This window comes from Schistocerca cancellata, chromosome 2 (genome assembly GCF_023864275.1).
Source record: "Schistocerca cancellata isolate TAMUIC-IGC-003103 chromosome 2, iqSchCanc2.1, whole genome shotgun sequence".
Taxonomy (NCBI): Eukaryota; Metazoa; Arthropoda; class Insecta; order Orthoptera; family Acrididae; genus Schistocerca; species Schistocerca cancellata.
Genome location: NC_064627.1, coordinates 666496277 through 666514591, shown reverse-complemented (window position 1 = coordinate 666514591; position 18315 = coordinate 666496277). Strand labels below are relative to the sequence as shown.

The 18315-nt window shown below is 39.5% G+C and overlaps 1 protein-coding gene across 3 annotated transcripts in view; it reads left to right on the top strand.

Moving 5' to 3' along the window:
* LOC126162373 (DNA repair protein XRCC3-like) overlaps window positions 1-18315 on the top strand; it is a 97526-nt gene that overhangs the window by 30251 nt on the left and 48960 nt on the right. For 2 of the 3 annotated variants that reach the window (XM_049918830.1, XM_049918829.1), the window contains 2 exons: window positions 3602-3796; window positions 15637-15788. In XM_049918830.1, the coding sequence (XP_049774787.1) occupies window positions 3602-3796; window positions 15637-15788 (347 nt within the window). The remainder of the gene's footprint in view (window positions 1-3601; window positions 3797-15636; window positions 15789-18315) is intronic. The other variant, XM_049918831.1, reaches the window with a different exon arrangement.

The window sequence follows — 18315 nt, the reverse complement described above, 5'->3', positions numbered from 1 at the left end:
CTCACTGACACACTTCCTGCATGTCTCGCAGTAGTCTGCACTGCAAAAGGTGGTTAGACCACAAAGGTATGTAAAAGATACACTGTACATAAGTGGATTATAACATGCTTCTCTCAAATATCTGCTGCACACTAAGTGGTGCTGTGGTTGAGCAATTGGACTTGCTTTCAGAATGAGCAGGATCGAAATTCCCATCTGTCCATCTACATTCAGATTTTCCTCAATTTCCATACTATATTAATTACGATGAATGTTGGCCTGGTTTTTTTTAAAAAGGACATATGTTTTTCTTCCATATTCTAGTCCTATTAGAACTTGAGCTCCAGCTCCAATGCTCATGTTGCTGACGGGGCATCAAATCCCATTCTTTCCTTTTTTAACTGTGCTTAAATTGAAATTTCCCGGCAGATTAAAACTGTATGTCAGACCTTTGCCTTTTGTAGGCAAGTGCTCTACTAATTGAGTTACCCAAGCACTGGGGCAGAATGAAAGCCATGTCTCTGCAGTATCCTTTCTTCCAGGAGTGCTAGTTCTACAAGTTTTGCAGGTTAGCTTCTGTGAAGTTTGGAAGGTAGGAGATGAGGTACTGGCGAAAGTAAAGCTGTGAGGACATGTCATGAGTCGTGCTTCGGTAGCTCAGTTGGTAGAGCATTTGCCTGCGAAAGGCAAAGGTCCCGAGTTCAAGTTTGAGTTTGAGTCTCTGTCTGGCACACAGTTTTAATCTAACAGGAGGTTTCATACCAGTGCACACTCCGCTGCAGAGTGAAAATTTCATTCTGTGCTTAAATTGTTACATACATCGTTCAGTGTGTGTAAGTTTTTAGGAATAAAAGTACATATAGATGCTCAAGATGATAAACCCTTATCCTAGGCTGTGGCATGAAAAGCATTGACATTTTATCCTGAATTGAACAAAGCTTATGGCAAGAGCCTTTGCAAGGCTAGTTTATAGTAGAGGACAGTTCAACAGAAACACAAAGATCTGTTGCATAAAGGAGTTTTTAAATTGGTGAGAGTGTTACTCCTATTACCACAACAAACCTTACACTGTCGAGGACTACAGTGGTCAATCATTGCAATTTAGAACCAATGAAAGTGACAGTGTCTGTATCTAAAAATAGTGTCTCCAACAAGAGGGAATTCCAGAGTTAAAAGTTAGAATGAGTGGGAAGAAAATAACTGTGTATTAGTGGCTGTGACAGTCCTTTGTGTGATGATAACTTGCCTGAAAAAAACAAGTTCCTCAATCTAACTGCATTGTAGCTTGAGCAAGAGGCAATAAGGTGGGAGAAGGGTGGATTTGAGGGTAAGGGCAATCCATGAAGCAAGCTCTGCCGAATAAATGGAGTTTTGTCTTCTTCTTGCATTACAGCTACTGTGCCTGTGCTCATACCAAACTTCTACAAAAGTAGGGGACTACATTAGAGTGGTAATTGCTTAAATATTTTGTGCAATCAAAACTTAAGTTACTTTTCTGACATGTTAAATAGTGGTACTTATAGGTACAAATTGACCATTGGTTCTCAAAAACAATGTTAAATTTAAAAGAGCTAGTTATAAAACTAACTTATTGATAATGACTAAAAAAGAAATTACTTATTTTGTATCATTTGGTAACATTTAATAAAGTATCATATTATTACATCCAGCATTTAAAAAGACTGAGACATAACCCCTGCCTGTAACTTGTATAATCATTGGCAACCATGACTACTTACTAAGACTCATTATCACTAATGTCATATAATGACATGCTAGTAGTAATACCATTGATGCCAGTGTTTATGGTACTGTCGCACATCCGTTGTTCATCCTTGAGCTACCTGATATTTCTATTGTGTTCCACCCCATCTTCTGCAGTAACAGTTTAAAAGGAAATCAGAGCAAGTTTCTGCAAATTTTCAATCCTATCCACTATGATGATGTGCTTTCTTATACAACTTTGAGTTTTGGCATATGATGGTTCTAATTATTCAGATTACAATTTGATGACAGCAAATAGTGTTCCACCTAGCCATTCATTGCATCTGCTACATACAACTTATTGATTGGGTTATTTACTCAAATTAACAAGTACAGATCTTCTTTCCTCGTGTAGTCTTTTCAGTGGATACCTCACCTTCCCAGCTGTTTAACTACCTTCAGGTTAGTGTAATATTGTAGCAGTGGTTTACAAATTTGTCTGATTTGGTATGGAGCTTTGTGTCTGGTTACTAGGGTGTTACTCAATTTTTAAAATAGGCAGCACGAGCATTACTCATGAAGTTTTTAACCATCATTTCAAAAAAATAAAATTATGTAATTTTTTGTTTGTTTGCATGAACACATCTGCAGTCCTGGTAGACAGTGATATCTCTGTACTGTAGTACCGTAGCATGCAACTAGATGAGTCAAAACAAAATAGCACAACCCATCTCCACTCTATCAGTGGGCTGTGCATTTGGTTTGACTCGTGTAATTGTGTGCTACAGTACTGTGATGCGGGGGTTTCTCTGTATGAGGACTTCAGACATGTTCCTGCAAACAAACAAATAAACACTTAATTACATTTTATTTTATATTTTTTGAGGTGATTAAAATGCTATGTCTATCTCTTGTATTTATCTACCCATAATAATCCCCCTGAATAGAGCTGATGTACCCTGACAAATTCATTTTTTGACCTGACACTTTCCAATTATGAGACATTTATAAATGCTTCCAGACATGGTACATCATCTCCATCTTGTAACCAGTAATTGCCACAGGTTTCCAGATGTGTTGCCTGTCCAGGTCTCTCCAAATAAAAGATTTCAGTGTCAGTTTCCCTGTTCTGTTTCATCTGCAGAATGAAATGGAACCATTATGGCAGGATATCTGAAGCTTGTTCTGACCTTTTTCTGTATAGATAACAAATAGAACAATAATTTACAAAAAGAAATAAATCTTCTACTTTATCTTGCAGAACTGGCCTAAGATTCTGCATACTGTGCACAGTCTTCTGAATTGCATTGAACTGTTCAAATGTATTCCTAGCAACTGAATTACCAAAACAAATGCTGGAAAGCTGTTTCCTCCTTGTTGTGCATTGAACTTTTTATGTATAAGTAGCAACTTGGTGTGAGTTGTTGGCGAAGTAGTCCCTTTTTATCCTTTTTGTGATCACAATGGTCTGCAACATTTCTTATTATGTTCTGATTTTTCAGTATTAATCTTTCTTTTGCTAGGAGTTGCAGGTAGCATATGTAGCAGGCCATGTTCCATCACTCGTTTTCAAACCAGAGAAACTGACAGTATGACACAGCATTCCTTCATGACTACTATAGGGCCCCTCAGCTATCATTCAGTTTTTCTGGTTGGCAGCAGTAGGAGTAAAACATAATTGGCCCAAAGCCTTCCAACTTTACCAGTGCAAAACTATACAGAGCCAAAATTAAGAAAAAGTTTGGTTAGTAATGGTTGAGTCTTAAATTGTTTTCAGAATACACTAAATATACCACTTTCATTATTATCTCACAGTTTCATAATTGAAATGTTTCTCCATTGATTACATTACAAGCTGCAATACTTGAGTTGGGAGAAGTCCATTTCTTTAAATAATTAGTAAAATTTTATGTTTCAGTGGAATCAGCACTGAATAACAACCACTACTACTTATCTGTGGGTTGCAAAATACTGGATGATTTCTTGCGTGGTGGTATAAAAGTATGTGGCATCACAGAAGTTGCAGGGGAAAGCAGCTGTGGCAAGACACAGCTATGTTTGCAATTGGCATTGACCGTGCAGTATCCTCTCTCCATTGGAGGGTTAAGGGCAGGTTGGTTCTGGGATAATTTCATGTTTATTTTTAAGCCCTTTGTTGAAATAGTTAACAATATCATGTACACTAAGATTTGTTTGTTATTGAATTGAATCATGTTTGCAGTGGATATCCAAAAATTATCATGAATTGGGAGTTAACTGTGTAAAAAAAATCTAGAATAACTATTTCATATTTTCAATTTACTCTTTTCAAACATTAGTGTACAATTTTTACGAAGGAGTTTGATTCATTAGCGTCAAAATTCGTGCATATTGACAAAACAGCATATTCAAAAATTTTTGTTTGGATGTACTCAGTAAACACAAACTATGATGCTTTTGTATCAGAAATCGTGAGTGTTTTCAATAAATGTTTCCCCTTCATAACAAGTGGAGGGGGGAAAGCTCGTGGATAACTGAAGGAATCAGGATCTCTAGCATTAGAAAGAGGAAGCTGCACATGGAAGCAAGGAACAACCATGATGCAGAGTTTTTCAGCTATGTAAACAAATACAAAAGAATATATGGGAGAGTAATTAAACAGGCAAAACAAATGGCATACAGTAAATACATATCAGATGCCACAAATAAATCAAAAGCTGTATGGCAGATTGTCAAGACTGAAATAGGTGCTGAAAAAATAAAAAGTTGTAATCATAAATAGCTATGTATAACATAGTGTCTGTCATAGTGTATAACATAGTGTCTGTGTATATGCGGATGGATATGTGTGTGTGTGTGCGAGTGTATACCTGTCCTTTTTTCCCCCTAAGGTAAGTCTTTCTGCTCCCGGGATTGGAATGACTCTTTACCCTCTCCCTTAAAACCCAAATCCTTTCGTCTTTCCCTCTCCTTCCCTCTTTCCTGATGAGGCAACTGTTGGTTGCGAAAGCTTGAATTTTGTGTGTATGTTTGTGTTTGTTTGTGTGTCTATCGACCTGCCAGCGCTTTTGTTTGGTAAGTCTCATCATCTTTCTTTTTAGATATATGTATAACATAGTTAAGTTATGAAAGCAAAGAACTGATCAGTGCAGAATCTGTTAAATTTCTTGGAGTGATCATAAACAAAAAATTGTCGTGGACTGATCATGTGGATTGCTTACCGAAGCAGTTAAATAGTTTAGTTTATGCAGTGAGGGTTCTAAATAAAGTAACTGACTCAGCTGTTAGGAAAATCATGTATTGTGCATATTTTATATTAGTTGTAAGATATGGCATAATTTTTTGGGAGTTGAAAAAGGAAGTGTTCAAGATACAAAAAAAAAATTATCATCCCTGTGAGTGGAACAAACAATAGACAATCACGCAAACCTTTATTTGCAGGCTTTGACTTACTGACAATTCTTTCTATGTTTATATATGAAACACTGCTCTGTGAGCTAAAAAACATCTTTCTGAGGGAAATTTGTTCACACATGCTTATGAAACATGGCACAAACAAGATTGCATGTTACCTTACCACAGACTAGCACTATTTGAAAATACTCCATATTACATGCCTTTGAAGCTTAGCAATAAAATGCATTCAAAATTAAAGAACTGCAAGCTGGAACCCACAGGTGGAAACATTGAAAAATATTTTAAAAGTTAATGTTACTACAGTGTGGATGATGTTATAAATGAGGAACACAAGTAGGAGATATTACACTTGTTTTTTTGTTTTTTCTACATTATTCTCTGTGTATACTTATGTTCTATCTTAATGGAGGTTCATGTACTTTTTTTATGTGTCTATACTTATAAACTCTGTATTGCACTCGTGTGCACACACACACACACATATCCATCCACACACATGCAGACATCAAGCAGATGGATATGTGTGTGTGTGTGTGTGTGTGTGTGTGCGCGAGTGTATACCTGTCCTTTTTTCCCCCTAAGGTAAGTCTTTCTGCTCCTGGGATTGGAAAGACTCCTTACCCTCTCGCTTAAAACCCACATCCTTTCGTCTTTCCCTCTCCTTCCCTCTTTCCTGACGAAGCAACCGTTGGTTGCGAAAGCTTGAAATTTTGTGTTTGTGTCCGCGCGCGCGTTTGTTTGTGTGTTTTTTTATTGTGTCTATCTACCAGCGCTTTCCCGTTTGGTAAGTCATGGAATCTTTGTTTTTAATAAATATTTAGATGTATACATATATACTACTTTTACCGAAGTTTGTGCCCTTATAAAGTATGACCATATTTATAAACTAGAGAAACAAACATGAAAAATAATTAAAAACAAAGATTTTAAACCACTGTGGAAAATCTTAAGAAACAGGAAGAAATCTAACATGTTTATCTTTGTATGTTGTAATGTGTTTCTGGGAGTATCCATATGCTTTCTTTAGTGTATCTTGTTTCAGGGTACACTTACGTAGGAATAGAATTATTCATTGATGAGTCACCAATGTTTCAATCAAATGATTGTAAATAACATCTCATGTGACAATAAAGATTCTATTCTATTCTGTTTTATGAAGAACTTAAACTGGAAAGCATATATTGCATACTTTCTTAAAACACTGTAGTCCAGCAACTGTTTATCTGAATGTGATTACTGATTTTCACAACAAATATTTGAAATTTATAGAGTACCATATTTTATTTTATTTATCTGTATTCATCCAAGGATCATCTTGCAATGATATAGGATTTGTTAAGGTAATGAAATGGCAACCAGCAGACCAAAATATAACACACAGCATACATAACATGCTTTAAGAGGATAAGACAGGTAGCCTACAGGGATAGGTTGTATGGGCAGCTGTGGCCTCAATTAAGAAACTAATCCAGCTGTTGCTTTAGCAGTCTAGGGAAACTCAAATCAGGATGGCTGGAAAGAGCAGCTCAGTCCTAAATATGAGGTCAGTGTACTAAGAGCTGCACTGCCTCATTCGGCAACTCTTTATTGTATAATGTTCGTTCAATTACACACAAACTGTTTCAGGTAACTTGCAGTATTAACCATGGTTTCCTTCTGCACTGGCCACACACTGAGGAGACCTACTGATGACTCCTGAACTGTGTCTGGTCTCTTGCAGTCTAAAACATAGTTCCAATCTACACTGCTATTCACACTTAAAGACACCAGCTGATGACTCGTGGACTGAGAAAATGCTATGCCCATTACCTCAATTCTGGACTCCATGTTAAACTATGTGATACTGTCCACCTGCAAAACTAAGCCAACAGACATTACATTGATGATCTTTGTGGAAGCAGTAAACCATAATCTTGTATTTAAATGTGACAAGGTGCTGTAGTTAACCCCATTTCATTACTCTCTCAACTAGTCTGAGTCCTCTATGTTATCTTTAATTTTGTAATATGCATTACTTGTGGAGAACGTTTTAGCTGCCTTTTTAAACAAATGTGTTTTAGTAATCTTATTATACAATTTTATCCCCTGATTTAAAATACTGTTTTGAGTTTTTTTGTTTGTTTTCCTGTGTAAATGTAACTGGCTCTTGTTCCACGAATATGTTTAGAACTGTTAGTGCAGTACTTAGTAATACTCCCCCTGATGTGCACCACAGATTGGTGTCTGCACTTGCTCAGTACAGTAAGAATGTCCAATTTTTAAATAGCTCGTTACATTGAGCCCAATCACTATTTACAGTTATTATTCTTTTCCCCTTTTCTGAAGTTTAAAAACTGTGTCCATGGTTTGTGCCTTCGATCCCCAGAGAAGAATCACATAAGTTAGAACTGAGTATACATAGGTGCACCGTATCACCACAAGACATTGGTTGTTACAAATTGACACTTATGCACTAAGGTGCGTAGTATGCTGATGACATTGCCAATACCATTTTATTTTCAGTCCGTGTTAGCCGACAGTGAATGTTCATCCCTAAAAACTCTTGTTTGCAACACAATCTATTATAGATTTATCACCTATGCTTAAAGTGACAGAATTGTTTCCTCTCTTTATGCTGAAGTGCATACGTTCATTTTCTTTATGTTCAAAGTTAATGTATTACATGCCACCCAACTGTAAACGTCCTTTGCTTTCTGTACTAGGACTTCTAATATTTTATCATTGACTATGATGTTGTTGTCATTGCCAAAGAGAACTTTTGCTACATGTCTTCCACTGTCTGTGAAGTCACCTGATATATATTAAGAATAGATCTGGACCCAATACATTACCCTGAGGAAGAACTGTATTGATATATTTCTTGTCTGACAATTGTTTTACTAAAAAGTTATTGCCAGCAGATGTGAGAACAATCTCCACAGTCTGCACCCTGTTTTCCAAGTGAAACTGAAACCACTCATTCAGTGTTACTCTTGTACCTAGTGTGTCAATAGTATTTTGTGGTCAGCAGTGTCAAAAGCTACGGACAAGTCTAAGAAGATGCTTGTACCACTTTTTTTAACTCAGCAATGGCTGATATTGTATTTCTTCCACTTTGAAAACCGAACTGTGCTTCATTAAAGAGATTGTATTTTGGCCTACTCACATAACTTGTCTCTGTCATGATTGCTTAGCCATTTTTGAGACTAGAGACAGCAGTGAAACTGGCCTGCAGTTTTCAATATTTTGATGCAGTTCTATAACTTCTCAAGGTATCCTCTGCACAAAAATTTGGAATAAGAATAATATATAGCGTGCATCCAAACTATACCATAGAAAACTGTTTAAGCGATGAAGGATACTAACAGAAAATAGTGAAGTTAGTCATTACAAGCAATGTCATTTAAAATATATATATATCTTTGGTTGAAAATTCTGTGCAATATTATTTTAAAAATAAACATTAGGTTGAAACACAAAACCATGTGCCTTTCACAAAGCAATACTTTCCTGAAATGATTAGTACTTTTTGTCCTGAACATTCATTCAGTGTTGTTCTCTATACACTTTAAGTAAATGTTATGAAATATTTTCCATCTGTTACTTTCATCTATGTAGAAACCAAGTAATACATGAAACCAATCCAAATGACACATATACGACTTGATTCATAAGCCTCTGAACAATAACAGAAATAAGCCTCCTGTGACTCCACACATAAGACAAAAGAATCTTACTTAAGGTACAGCACAAGCAATACACAGAACAACTGATGTGAGTGGTACAGACTAAAAAGAACAGTGCTGCTCTGTGCGTATATAGGTGTGAGCCGCCAGTAGATGGCACATCTGAGACTGTGCCATGTGCACGCTTCCTACAGGCGGCCTTTAGTGGCCGGACCATGCTGATACAGCTGGTGATTGATTTAAGTACACATGCGCAGCAACACTACACAGGACGCATTCGCACTCGCACGCCCTAGTAGCAGGATTCAACACGCCTCTCCTTCGGGCACCCTGGTGACATAGGACATGCTGGCAGCCGGGTGAGAGACATATCCATCAGTTTCGAAGTGGCAGAAACCGGTGCTGACGGCAGGGTTGGAAAATTGTGCTGGGCAGGCACTGGAACATAGGACCAAAATGTGTGGAGACGCGAGCACGCCCAAGAGTGATGAGTGCGCACGATGCCCGATGACAGCACCAGGGAGAAGAGTGCCATCGCCGTCTCCGCGTTGACATTAGCACGCAGGGCCCAGTGTGGAGCAGACAGGGCTGGACCCACTGGCAACGTTGACTGAGGCAATGACAGTGAGGTCCGATGGTGACTGGAAGCAGGACTGATGAAAGTGGCATGCTAACAGCCCGTTGGCTTTACAGGCATCACAAAGATAGTGTCCCCGGTGGCGGACAACAGTGGCCGGTATCCACTTGACGACCAAATCCTTGCACCCACACGGGTGATCCTGGCATGAAATGGCCGGACAAATTGACTGCGGGATGCATTGCAGGCCACAGAAGGTGAAGGAACGTGCATGGCTGCTGGCTGTGAAGCAACTCAGCTGGAATCTGCTCCCCCATAAGCATTAAGTGATAGGTTCTCAGAAAACAGAGAAGGTGTCATCCCATGAAGAATCCACATCAAACTTTTTCATTTGGTTCTTCTGAAAGGTGTGAGAAACAAACTGAAACCATTATCATGAAATAAGGTACAAGACAACCTCTCAATAGAAAAAAACCTGAAGTGTATGAATTGTGACCTCAGGCAATGTTGATATGCACTGGAGACTCTAAGGAAACTGAGAAAATGCATCCACAACCAACAACCAATAGAAATTCAGGAAGGGAACCGCAAAGCCTACATGAATGTGTTCCCATGGCTGGCATACATCAGACGGGGGCAGAGACACCCTGGTAACTGCCTTTTATTGGACACACTGCTCTTAAGATGCGACAAAACGGACACTTTTGCCATCAATCACTGGCCAAAAAACATGTCTCCTAGCCAATAGTTTAGTGCACGGAACTCCCCAGTGACCCTGGTGGGGAAGGCGTAGAACCTTGTGCCGTAACACAGTGGGAATGACTACTTTGGGAGAGAGTCTTCCGTTGACAGCAGCAAAACACCTTCAGAAACAGAGAAGTGATACCATAAGGAGAAATAGGTGCACAGGGCTCTGAAGCCTGACCTGGCGTTTTATCTGACCAGCCCTGTTAAAAAAAAAATCAAACCACCTACCAGATCGACAACAATGGCAGCTGCTATGTGCAAGTTTGTAATTGGGAAGCCCTCAACTGTGGCCTATGTCCAGTATCAAGATGGAAGCAAAAAAATTCTTCATGATCAAAGTCTGGATCAGGATCCACAGGAAGGCGGGACAAGATCTTTAGACAAACGTCAAAAATGGATTTTGTAATTGTAACGAGACAGGAACAGTGCCTAGCATTGTGGGTGGTGTGCCTCCTTGTCAGGCAAGGAAGTGTGAGGGTTAAACAAGGAAACCAACAGTTTGTGTTCAGTAATAAGGTGGAACTGGGAGCCATACAAAAAAAGAACATGAAATTTCTAGAGAACATAGACTGTGACAAGAGCCTCTTTTTCCGTCTGAAAGTAATGATTCCAGGCTCGAGTGAGAGATTTAAAGACGAAAGCAACAGGTTGTTCGGGGGCTGTCGGCATATTAGTGCCTGAGGGCCACACTGAGGCTGTATCGCGAAGTGTCAGCCACCAAAACTATCTGCTGTTATGGAGAGAATGTAGCTAAACAAGGGGCTGAGAGTAGTTCGGATTTCACCATTTGAAAAGCACATTCACAATCCGGACTGCAGCAAAAAGGTACGTTTTTATGTGACAAAGCATGCAATGGATGGGCCAATGTGGCCACCCCTGACAGGAATTTATGGTAGTAGGCTATCTTCCATAGGAAGTCCTGAAGCTCCTTTGTAGACAAGGGGCATAGACATAATAGCAGAGGTGTGGCCTGGCTGAGAGTGAACCCCATCTTGTGAGACCTCGAACCCCAAATAAACAATAGAAGATCAAAAACACTGGAATTTCACGAGGTTACACCATAAGCCTGCAAACAGTAAGACAGGAAACAAAGTATGCAAATATTTCAAGTAAACGGCTGTGGAGGAGCCCATGACAACAATATCGTCCAGATAATTAGTGAATCCAAGGACAGGAATAGTCAGTTGCTCCAAAAATCGTTGGAAAACAGCAGGGATGCTAGAAGGAAGTTAGAAATGTTGACATAGATCAAAAGGAATATTCAAAACTAGGACTCTGAGATTCTTTGTCCACAGGAACTGGCACATACGCTTCAGACAAATCAATTTTAGGGAAGTACTAGCCATCCAGTATTTTTTACAACAGTTCCTCCTGGGGTGGGAGAGGATATATATCCATGATTTGATTGAGTGCACATTGGCAGCAGTACTGAATTCACCACAGAGGCAAAGCTTCCCCAACTGCTTCTGAACTACAACCAGCAGAGATGACCATTTGCTAGCCATAAGAGGTCGCACCACCTCTAGAGATTGAAGTCCGTACAATTCTGTTTCCACATTACCTTTCAGGTAACAGGAATTGGACATACATCACAAAAACAAGGCCAAGCCTTGGATTTAAAACAAACGTGCAGAATAATTCGTAGCACACACTATGTATTCCAGAAACAAGTCCGAAAACTCCTCACACATTGTGTGCAATTGAGTACACAGTACATAATCCGACTCAAGATGAACTGCGTCAGTGATAGAAAATCCAAGTACATGAAATTTGTCCACTCTGAAAAAGTTCTGAACACTGGTATCAGCAACCACCAAAAATTTAATAGAGCAAACCACTGACTTTTAAGAGACAGATGTCGTAAAGTGTCAGAACAGTACAATGTTCTGTTTGTTATAACTGACTAGCTTCCGCATGACCAGTGTCAGCGATAGTGAGCGTAATCTCAAATCGGTTTGAGAATTCAATATTGCCATTGCAACACTTGTCAACCTGTAGCTGGAGCACTAGGCAAAAAACACGTAAATTGATAAACAGCTTGGGAGAAGTCACGAACATTGAAGTGACACAGTTTACGTCCATGACCCTATCCTGAGCAACCTTTGATGAATGACACACGGAGATGAAATGGCCTTCCTTCTGCAAGCATTACAAGTAGCCCAGTGCTTAAGGCACACCAAATATCCATGCTGGACACAACAGAAAACGGAAAAAGAGAATGCTGACACTGGTACCGCGGTGATCGCAGCTTCTTGGACCAGTCTTGGTCTGCTCGGTGCCGGGCCTGCATGTTAACTGCTGCCACTGCTGCTTTTTCATGCAAGCTATGTGTCATCCTAAAGGGCACATCATATGACACTACTGGCACATCGCCCCACACTTCAATCTGGTCACTTGCTACCCAAGAAACTTCAAAGGATTGTGCTATTTTCAAAATGTCTGTCAATGGGGGGTTTTCACAGAGTAAAGCTTTCTGGTGCACTTCCTCGTCATTAGCTAAAAAGATAATTGTGTCTTGCACCATAAGAGTCATCACTAAGGGCTAAGGCCATGAAGTTCAACTGCCCAGGCCCTGTATGACTGGTTTGGTTTCTTGCCGCATCAGTAGAATTCACCTCGCACCACTACAACATGCATTTGTTTGCAATGGTAGTTGGACAATAAACTGCATATGTGATCAAAAGTAAGAGCTGCCAGTTCTTGTAAGATACACCTCAGGTGAAATCTACGAGAGGAATAAGGCTTTTCACAAATACAAGTCTGTCACACCAAAAGCCAGAAAATGTTGTCTGAGTCCTTTTTGGAAGCTCCCCAATCCTTGGCTGAATCATCAAATAGAGGAAAAGTGGGTGGATAGACTGGTGGAACTGTACCCTAATTGTTAACGAAAACCAACAAACTGGTCAGTGCTGATGTAAGCTGTTCAATCAGGTCTGGTAGCACAGCATTCATAGCGACTGAACCTGATGAAACTGCTCTTAAAGACCACACACACAGAAACTGTTCCAAACTTGTCACCAATCATGTAGAAAGCAAGTGATACACCAAACTGATCCAAGTAATACAAATATGTCTTGTTACGTGTGGAATCATGAGAGGTGTATTTGAATTACTGTTCAGAGCTTCAGATATAATTTATATCTGAAGCTCTGAACAGTAATTCAAATACACCTCTCATGATTCCACACGTAACAAGACAGAAGCATCATACAGAAGATACAACATAAACAATAGACAGAACTATTGATGTGAGCAGTTCAGACTAAAAGAACATTGTGGGATTAATTCAGTGTTGCTCCGTGCTTACTGGTATAGGCGCGAGGCACTGGCAGACGGCGTGGCGGAGACCATGCCACGTGCACTCTTCCTATGGCATACCTAAAGACCAGCTTGCACTGATATAGTTGGCAGTCGATTTAAGTACACATGCGCAGTGTCTCTACACTCAGTGTACTCACACTCTCATGCAGTAGTTGCAAGATATAGCAATCTAGTAGTGCTAGAATGGTAGATGTATTACTGCTCAAGGATCTAATGCCAGTGGTTAAATTTTGCGAGAAACTGAACTACTGAATGATGTTACATGTCAGTAAGTCAACAATTGAGTACCATTAAAAATTCATTAATTCATTCATACTGTTCTGTATAGTGCATCACGAAGGAGAACTATGGAATGAACCAATGCATACATTATACAAAGAGAAAAAACTGCAAGAAACTATTTCTGCATGCTGTAGTAAATATTAACTATCACTATACCACAAATAAAATAACTTTGAGGTCAATATATGACAATGACGCCAGGGGAACAGTGTTGCTAGCTAGTTCACAGCATAACACATGGCCATGCAATCAGTAGTTGCATGCAACAAAAAATTAAACTGAACATGTACTCGGAAATTGTGATTGACAGTGTCTTGGTGGGAGCATTAGTCTTGATGGTAGCAGAAGATGAGTGTAATCTTCACACAGTAAATGATTCAGAATAACAGATTTTCCAACAAATTAGACATTTTTTAGTACCACCAACAGAAACACTACCTTGATAGTAAATCACTTTCAACTTTATCTTTGCGCTCACTAAAACAGCTGTCAGTATTAATCAAATAACATTACTCAACTTCCAGAATGAGATATTCACTCTGCAGTGGAGTGTGCGCTGATATGAAACTTCCTGGCAGATTAAAACTGTGTGCCGGACTGAGACTCGAACTCAGGACCTTTGCCTTTTGTGGGCAAGTGCTTTACCAACTGAGCTACCCAAGCACAACTCACGCCCCATCCTCACAGCTTTACTTCTGTCAGTACCTCGTCTCCTACCTTCCAAGGAAGGTAGGAGACGTACTGGCAAAGGTAGGAGACGAGGTACTGACAAAAGTAAAGCTGTGAGGATGGGGTGTGAGTCGTGCTTGGGTAGCTCAGTTGGTAGAGCACTTGCCCGCGAAAGGCAAATTTCCCGAGTGCGAGTCTCGGTCCGGCACACAGTTTTAATCTGCCAGGAAGTTTCATTACTCAACTTATTTTCTACTTCACATTTATTCAGCCAGAGATTTATTCTTACTTGCATTTTGTGTTTCACAGAGTTTTGCTGCTCTTGTAATGAAATTTAGTTTGCAATGTCCTTTGTCAGATGCTCTGCTTCTGCCAGCATACATTTTGTGTTGTTCTTTATCCTATGCCATCACCCAAGTTCTATGTAATTAAAATGGCAATTGTATGCTGCCACTCTTGGAATTTTGTGGTAAAAGTGTGTAGTTAACTCATATACAACAGAGAGAACTGTGATTCATTACAAACCATGAGCTACAATAGCTGATTTTTCCCCCCTCTTTCTGCCACCTGTGTTCCAGAGGCAAGTAGATGTCTAATCAGTGATCATTGAATGATGTGAGGCATTATCTGTTACAGTTATGGAAGATATATTATGATTGCCACTAGAGAGCAGTCAAACTTCTATTGAAACATGGTTCCATTTATTTCTTCTACACAGTGACTTTTTCGATTTAAAATACATATTATTTCATTTGAACCCCACTTATGTACCTGCATGGAAAATAATCATGTGCTACCTTCCTCAAAGGCAGTGACTTGATGCCATTGAGATTGAAAAAAATATTTTGAGTATTAATGTTCAGAAAACTACATGCTCATATATACACTGTAATGTGCCAAAAACATTATTTCGATATCTCAAGCTGAATTTGAAATTCTACTCTGTAAATAAAGATGCCTCTAAAAGAATAGGGTGCCCAGTGAATATTGACACATGTCGTATTTTTTACCTAAGTTTTTGTTTACTGAATCTAGATAAAACATATTACTTAAAACATATTACTTGTAGGAATATTGTCTAATGAGTTAAGTTGTGAAAATTGAATATAAATTTCATATTATGTATGTCGAAATAGTTTGATGATTTACATTGTGAATTTTTATTTTTCACTACTTCTAGCACAGTTCACGTGTTTTCATATTCTGCGTGTACTTCTATTATTACACATGAGAAATGTAGAATGAATTTTCCTCTTTTGCTAATTATTGCTAACCCTTTAGTGTTTTCTATTTCAGGTGCAGTTTTCATTTGTACTGAAGATGTGTTCCCTCATCAGAGATTACAGCAGCTCATTACAACTTTTCCTATGTCATGGAACAGAGGCAAATTGATGCGTGAAAAAATTAATTTTGGTGATAACATATTTATCGAACATATAGCTGATGTGGTATGTTTTCTTTGTTTTTTCGTAACTGACAGAAGCTGAATATGAGCTGTAAAAATCATAAATAACAACTTTTTTGAATCTAGTACACTGAGGTCTCTCTAGTTATCATTGTAGATTTTACAAGTCATGCATTGATGCACTGATCAGCCAGAACATTTTGACCACCGACCTACTATCGATACAAACCCATCCAGGTGACAGCAGCATCACCTGGTGAGAAATGACTGCTAGTCAGACACAAACACATGTAGTACCAGTTAGTGTGCTGTTCTTGTTTGGAACAGGGGAGGTGTGTGATCTATCTGAGTGTGACTGAGGGCAGTTTGTGATAGCATGGATGCTTGACATGAGCATTTCAGAAACTGCACAACGTGTGAGCTGTTTGAAGAGTGTGGTGGTGAATGTCTTCAACACGTGGTGCAGCCAAGGTGAAAAAACATCCAGACATTGTAGGGTTGGTCAGCCATCCCTTATTACAGACGTCAGACATCGTAGGCTGGGCAGATTGTGGTGGGACTAACATAAGACTTTAACGTTGGGCAGAGTTCAGGTGTGTCTGAACACACACAGCACTGAACACTCCTAATGATGAACCTCCAATGCATGTGCCAATGTTACCGCCATAACATTGACAACCATGGCTGAAATGGGCACATGACTATTGGCACTGGACTTTTGTGCAGTGATAGACCATTGCATAGTCTCATGAATCCCAAGACCTGCTTCAAGATGTCGATGGGGAGGGTCCGAATCAATCATCTTCCAGAGGAACAACTCCTTGGCACCTCTACTGTGGGACCAAGTCAAGCTGGCGGTGGCTCCGTTATGATCTGGAGAACATTCATGTGGGAATCCATGGGACCAGTGGGAGAACATTCATGTGGGCATCTGTGTGTCCAGTGGAGCTTGTGCAAGGCACCATGATGGCCAAAGAGTGTCACTCTCTCATTGGAGACCATATACACCCCTTCTTTGATGATAATGTTTCCCGATGGCAGTGGAATTGTTCAACAAGATAATGTGTCATGTCATAAGGCCAGTAGTATGATGGAGTGGTGTGGGGAACACAGTGTCAAGTTCCATATGATGTGTTGGCCCTCCAATTCGCCAGATTTGAACCCAATTGAATACATCTGGGGACGTGATTGAATGTGGAATGAGAGCTCATTGCCTGCCTCCCTGGAATTTATCGGAATTAGATGACTCGTGTGTGCAGATGTGGTGCCAAGTCCCTCCAGTGACCTACTAAGGCCTTGCTTCCACATCACGATGCATCGTCCCTGTTATCCTTGCCAAAGATGGACATACCAACTATGGAGTAGGTGGGCATAATGTTGTGGCTGATCAGTGTAATTATATATGAATAGTACAGCATTTCATCTTCTGAGAATGAATTACTCAAAAAAAAGTATCTCTGCCACCGTCATGACTGGCATAGTTTCTGCTTTTTTTTTCATATCAAAACCCTCTTTCCCAGTGTTCTTTTGACTGCAGCTGACTGCTATGAGCAGCTACCTGTGTAATGACGCTGAAAGTAAACCTGCAATCTTGGCGTAGTTTAGTAGTGTGTGGCACTTTTTCAAAGGAAGTGGGAGTGTTTTGTTGGCCCAGACAATATGTAACTGACCCCACATGTTACAGTTGTTCATTACAAGTAACAGTATCAATCCCCCAACTCCATGGTATGTGAAAAAGGTGGGTTACGAAACGCCTGAGATGAAACCTGGGTCAAGTCCAGGATTTATATTATTAGGAGTTCAACTGATAACAATAGCTGTAGAGTTTCAGTATATCTAATGAGTCTGTGTACTTTTTTCCGTTTCAGTAATGAATATTTACTACGGGGTCGGCAACACGTCAATCACGATCTACTGGTAGATCGCTTCAGTACGGAGAGTGCAAAATAAAAATTATTGAATAAAATTGTCAACTGTTTTCCATAGCAGTAAAAATGCGTGCTCATTCGACACAAGTTGTTTTGTTTGTTGATAACAGCGTAGAACTGGTACCAGCATCTACCTTGAACCTCTAAATCTTTTTGCCGCATTAGTTAAATCAGTTGCTACCTGTGTACCACTCATTGCTGCACTGTTTCACTCATCTGTGTGAAATGTGTTTGATACGTGTCAGGAGAAGGCAATGAGTTTCGTGCCGTGTACTACCAACTTCTATGATGTAATAGTGCGTGGAAAGGACATAGGTAGAACTTATTTGTGCCATCATTACTCAGCACTGAGCATGCGTAGTTGCATACCTTGTTGACACTTTTCGAGAACGTACGAGTAGTGCAGTGACTTCATGCGTAATGAGTTGTGTATCAAAAAAATGAAAAATTTATCATTTTGATTCCGAATGGGAACACGAATTTTTCATAACAGATTGAAATGGCACATGCATTTGTTTATTGTGTGGCGCTAAGATTGCATTTGTGAAAAAGACAAATGTTGAGAGACATTTCAAAACTGTGCACCCACGTGTTAACACAGAGTTTCCTGTAAACTCTGAACTGAGAAAAGAGAAAATCAAG